At 39.2% G+C, this 4,406-nt stretch overlaps 1 protein-coding gene across 1 annotated transcript; it reads right to left on the reverse strand.

Annotated features, from left to right (window-relative positions):
* Positions 1–1,677: 1,677 nt before the first annotated feature.
* LOC104408385 (chromosome unknown open reading frame, human C19orf40) lies at positions 1,678–3,883 on the reverse strand. The gene is made up of 4 exons (XM_010017974.1): positions 3,772–3,883; positions 2,987–3,126; positions 2,545–2,697; positions 1,678–1,920 (listed from the first exon to the last, which is right to left on the reverse strand). The coding sequence occupies exons 1-4, from the start codon at positions 3,881–3,883 to the stop codon at positions 1,678–1,680; spliced, it is 648 nt and encodes a 215-aa protein (XP_010016276.1).
* Between the last annotated feature and the right edge of the window lie 523 nt (positions 3,884–4,406).

Genomic DNA, 4,406 nt, shown 5'->3' on the forward strand with positions numbered 1-4,406 from the left:
TCTCTAGCTGTGAGAAAGCATTATCTTGTTCTGCAAAATTCTGGTGATTATTATTCTGTAAATTAAATATTTATGCCCAAATTATAAGTAAGTGTATTTTCATGCCAACTACAGAATCAATGTAAATACAGTTGTCCTGGGTTTAGCTGTAGCAGTTCTTTTTCTCCTTCGTAGTAGCTGGTGCAGTGCCGCATTTTGGCTTTAGTCTGAGAACATCCTCTGCCACTGAGGGGCATGGGAAGCCAGGAGGGAGCAGAGACAGGACACCTGACCCAAACTGGCCACAGAGGTATTCCATACCACAGCACATCATCCCAGTATATAAACCAGGGGGAGTCACCCGAAAGTCCCAGATGACTGCTTGGGTTGGGCTGGGTATTGGTTGGCAAGTGGTGAGCAATTGTATTGTGCAGCACTTGTGTTTATTGGTGGCTTTTTTTCCTCTCCATTTTTAGTTTTATATTCTCTCCCCTTGTCATCATTATTAGTAGTAGTAGCTTTGTATTACACCTTTGTTACTGGACTGTTCTTATCTCAACCTGTGGGAGTTACATTCTTTCAATTCTCCTCCTCATCTCACCCAGAGGGGGGAAGAGGGGAGTGAGAGAACAGCTGCGTGGTGCTGAGTTACCAACCGGGCTTAAGCCACACCACAGGTTTATCTGCTAACCAGAGAATAAGATTGATTACAAAGGTGCCAAGGTTCTATTATTCACTTCCCTTTAGTTTACAAAAGGGAGTTGAAAATCCTGCTCAACTGTCTTCCTGCTGTGATCCAAAACCCAAGCAGACTGAAAGAAGCTTTTTGTACACCTCCTTAATGGGCATCCAAGGGAAAAGGCGATTTTACCCTTATTAAATAGGCTAAGAATATAATTTAAAATGAAATGGAGAATGTCAGGAAAACCAATCATCCTTTTTACAAATAACTTTTGAAAATATGAATAGTGGAAGAACAGATTTTTGATCAAAGCTTCCCATACTATTTTGTTTGTAGAGCATATTATAATTTATAATTAATACATTATGCTTGATATTTCAAAATATACTGAAATTTATTATTGCAATCTCTATTCAAAAGAAATGAATTGGTTAAATGAATTAACCAAGATTTTGGTATTAGACACAAGGGAATAAATTTGGTAACATTCTGTGAACTGAAAAAGGAACCAGAGAAATAAGTTAGTGTAAAGACAAAGATTTATTCCTGTAGGACTTTCCAAAGGAATTCCAAAAAGTTAGAAAATACTTTACTATAAAACAATAGATGCTAACTTTTCAAAGCAGTGTAACTCACATCTCCAACGACTGTGAAGGTAACGCCTCCCAGTATTAACAAGGTTTTTATTTCTGGAAGATGAAAGCAGGCAAGCAAATTGCTTCTCTATTTTTTTCCCATGGATCCTGAAAAAGACTGCTTTCTCTCTTGTTTTTGTACAAGACATGCAAAACACTTTATAGCCCTCTTCCCAAGGCAATTTTCACAGCTTAATCCACATGGGTAGAACAGCTGTAAAATGGTAGCAGCAGAATACTTAAGACAATTAGTCAACACCTTCCAACTGTTACCAGGATTATAGAAATTGCCATAATATGTGATTATTGAAAACAAAATTTTATAATTCACAAGAAACAAACAAAAAGCGTGTTTTTCCAAAACAGCACTATGTGTGCACATCAGGAGCATAAAAAAGTGTAGATTTGTTGTGCTGCCGTTTGTCCAACTACTCGCTCAAGCTCTTCAACAGATGCATTGCAAAGCCGGTGGATGTTTCCAAACTGTTGCAGTAAAAGTAGAGCTTTTGTTTTCCCAACTCCTGGAATTTGTTGCACCGTCCGAAACAGCGATGGCTCTGCCAGCCGAGAACATTGTTTACGGAGAAAGGGGTTACTGTTGTGATCCTTACTTTGTTCACGGACCTGAAGCAAAACAAACCCAAAGGCGACACTAAGTGCCCTCTGCTGGGGCGCTGCTTTTATGGTTTAAAATAGTTCCTTTCATCTCATAGGAGTTCAGTGCAATCACTGGGAAGTTTTAACAAGCTCCCTCCTTAAGTGTGTGCCCTTATTAAGGGCTTTGACGCAGAGCCACAACGTCTCACTGGGAAGCCAAGTTTTTTAATATCAACCATGAATTAAAACAATGAATTTGTCATCCTTTTGATGCAATCAGTGAAAGGATAAAGAAAAAGAGAAACAACTAAGTACGCAGGTTCCCCAGCATGAGACAAGGCAAAATCTCAAGTTGGTTTTGACAGAGAACTGAAGCGAGCATTGCCTAATGCTATCCAGTGCCACCTCAATGCAAGATCACATGAAAAAAAATCCAGCACTCTTTACCCTTTTTACTTTGTTCCCAAATAAGCCCTTTTTCCTCTGAACTATTACTGTTGCAGGATATATATTCCTTACATTTAAACAACAAAATATGCTGTGTTCCTTTAAGATCCCAGATATTCTGAAATGAGTGATCATTGTGAGAAAACAGGTCATTCTCATGCCCCATATTTTAATAAATATTTGTCCACTAACATAGAAACTTACTAGCTGAATAATAAGTTGAGAAGCTTCTCCTTGATTTGCCACAGGAAGCAACACCATTCCAAGTTCTAGCACAACAAGCTTTTGTACTGCTAAGAAGTACTGATCACTTATTTGGGTTTTCTCTACAATTACAATTCCTCCGAGACTACTGGCCTGTATGAAAAGGAAAAAAGGAGAAAAGACTTTGTTAACGACGAGTAGATGCAATGCAACAAACAGAAAACTTCTGCCGACTATGAGCTGCCTGGAAGCAAATCAGAGGAAACGCAGAAGTTGCAGCAACTATACTGAGGTTTAACAAAACAATTACACAGCTGCGTATTTTTTCAGCTTTCGGGTGTAAATTATCACAAAAGTTAAGCTCCACTAAAATTTATAAATAACACAGAAGCATGGAATAAACAAACACCAATTGAAAATTTTCCCTATGTGTAGTACTTACATTTCTAAACCGAACCAATCTTCGTTTGAATTCATCCCCTGCAACCAAATCTGCTTCAGAAATATATAAAATGCAAATTCTGTTTGAAATATGAAAATCCACAAGTCCCAAGTCATCTTCAAAGATGAGTCTAATTTTTCCTGAAGGTGAGACAGTTAAGAGGAAAAAATACAGTAGTTAAAAATATACTAATTACTTCACAGCATGATCTTCCTAATGTGTCAGTAATCGCAGTGACTTGACCATGAATTTCATATTCTCTGAAAGCTTTTAATCTTTTTAAGCAAAGCTGGTATAAGCAATCCAAAGTACTGTGTGATGCCTTTAGTAATGCCAATTAATAACACTTCCAAACTACAGACTTGAACATACCGTAGCTTCTTGGCGAACTCTGGACTTGACTAAAAAGCCGTAACATGCTGCTCTGGAAGGATCACCCTAATTTAGTTTGCTGCACCAAGAGATGATGGCACAGTCCTGGTATCCATGTAAATTCAAGGGGCTTCAGTGGAGATGCACATTCACTATGGTCCCACTGCTGTGGTTCCCAAGCAGCAGGTACTTTTACTCCTTCTCTACAGCGCTCAGCAGCTACGCAAATACGACAGAACTGATCATGTAGGTATATGATAGACAAAGAGTAATTTTCAGCTTGCTAACATAGGCTGTACCACACAGGATCAGTCAGAGTAGACAGTAAAGCATATTCCAAGCATTACCCGTACTGAGTGATAAGAGGGGAATGCTTTGCCTCAACTGCTTTTCCTCTTCCAATGTGTGCTTACCTTGTAGCCTTTGGGCTATCTCTGACCCTCTCCACTTCTGATTTCCAACCACATGCCCGTAGGGGACAACTATAGATCCTGCTGCCACAGGAAAGTTTGCTTTCGTTGTCATTGGTAAGTTATACCCTAGAAAAACACGTGGAAGAGATATCAACACATTCTATAAACCTGTTCCAATCTTAATTTTATTATTAAAATGTATAAGATGTAATGCTCTGGAACAGAGACACTATCTCCCCTCTGAAGCCTTACAGTTAAGGTTAACATTCCAAATCACCAAGCATCTCTGTTTACTTGAATACAGGCCGTTCACTTGCAAATTCCACTCCCAACTATGCAGTCAGTATGAAAAACACCTGAGTTAAGACACACTGATGGTTAAAACAAAAACAGAAACAAACCACAAACGCCCACTGCCTGTTATATGTCTTCATCCACCCCTACTGGGAGAAAGCCTGCTTCAACTACAAAGCTGGCTCCAGAGGCTTCTCCAGCCCTCAGCTGGCAGAAGTCTCCAGACAGATTATTAGAAGGCAGAAATGATTTACAGCTTTATGAAGTCTTCTAACTTTAGCGGTAAACCGGAGCCTTTGAGTGTAAAGCACAATTTAAAGAGCCAAAGACGTGCCGGTACC

This window comes from Nestor notabilis, unplaced genomic scaffold, assembly GCF_000696875.1.
Source record: "Nestor notabilis isolate BGI_N333 unplaced genomic scaffold, ASM69687v1 scaffold31847, whole genome shotgun sequence".
Classification (NCBI taxonomy): Eukaryota; Metazoa; Chordata; class Aves; order Psittaciformes; family Psittacidae; genus Nestor; species Nestor notabilis.

Excerpts from the sequence above, each read along its gene's own strand:
- LOC104408385 (XM_010017974.1), bottom strand. The coding sequence starts at position 3,883 with ATGACAACGAAAGCAAACTTTCCTGTGGCAGCAGGATCTATAGTTGTC. Across the intron at positions 3,127-3,771 it reads GATAGCCCAAAGGCTACAAG|GAAAAATTAGACTCATCTTT; the intron begins GTAAGCACACAT and ends TCTCACCTTCAG. Across the intron at positions 1,921-2,544 it reads CTCAACTTATTATTCAGCTA|GTCCGTGAACAAAGTAAGGA; the intron begins GTAAGTTTCTAT and ends GTTTTGCTTCAG.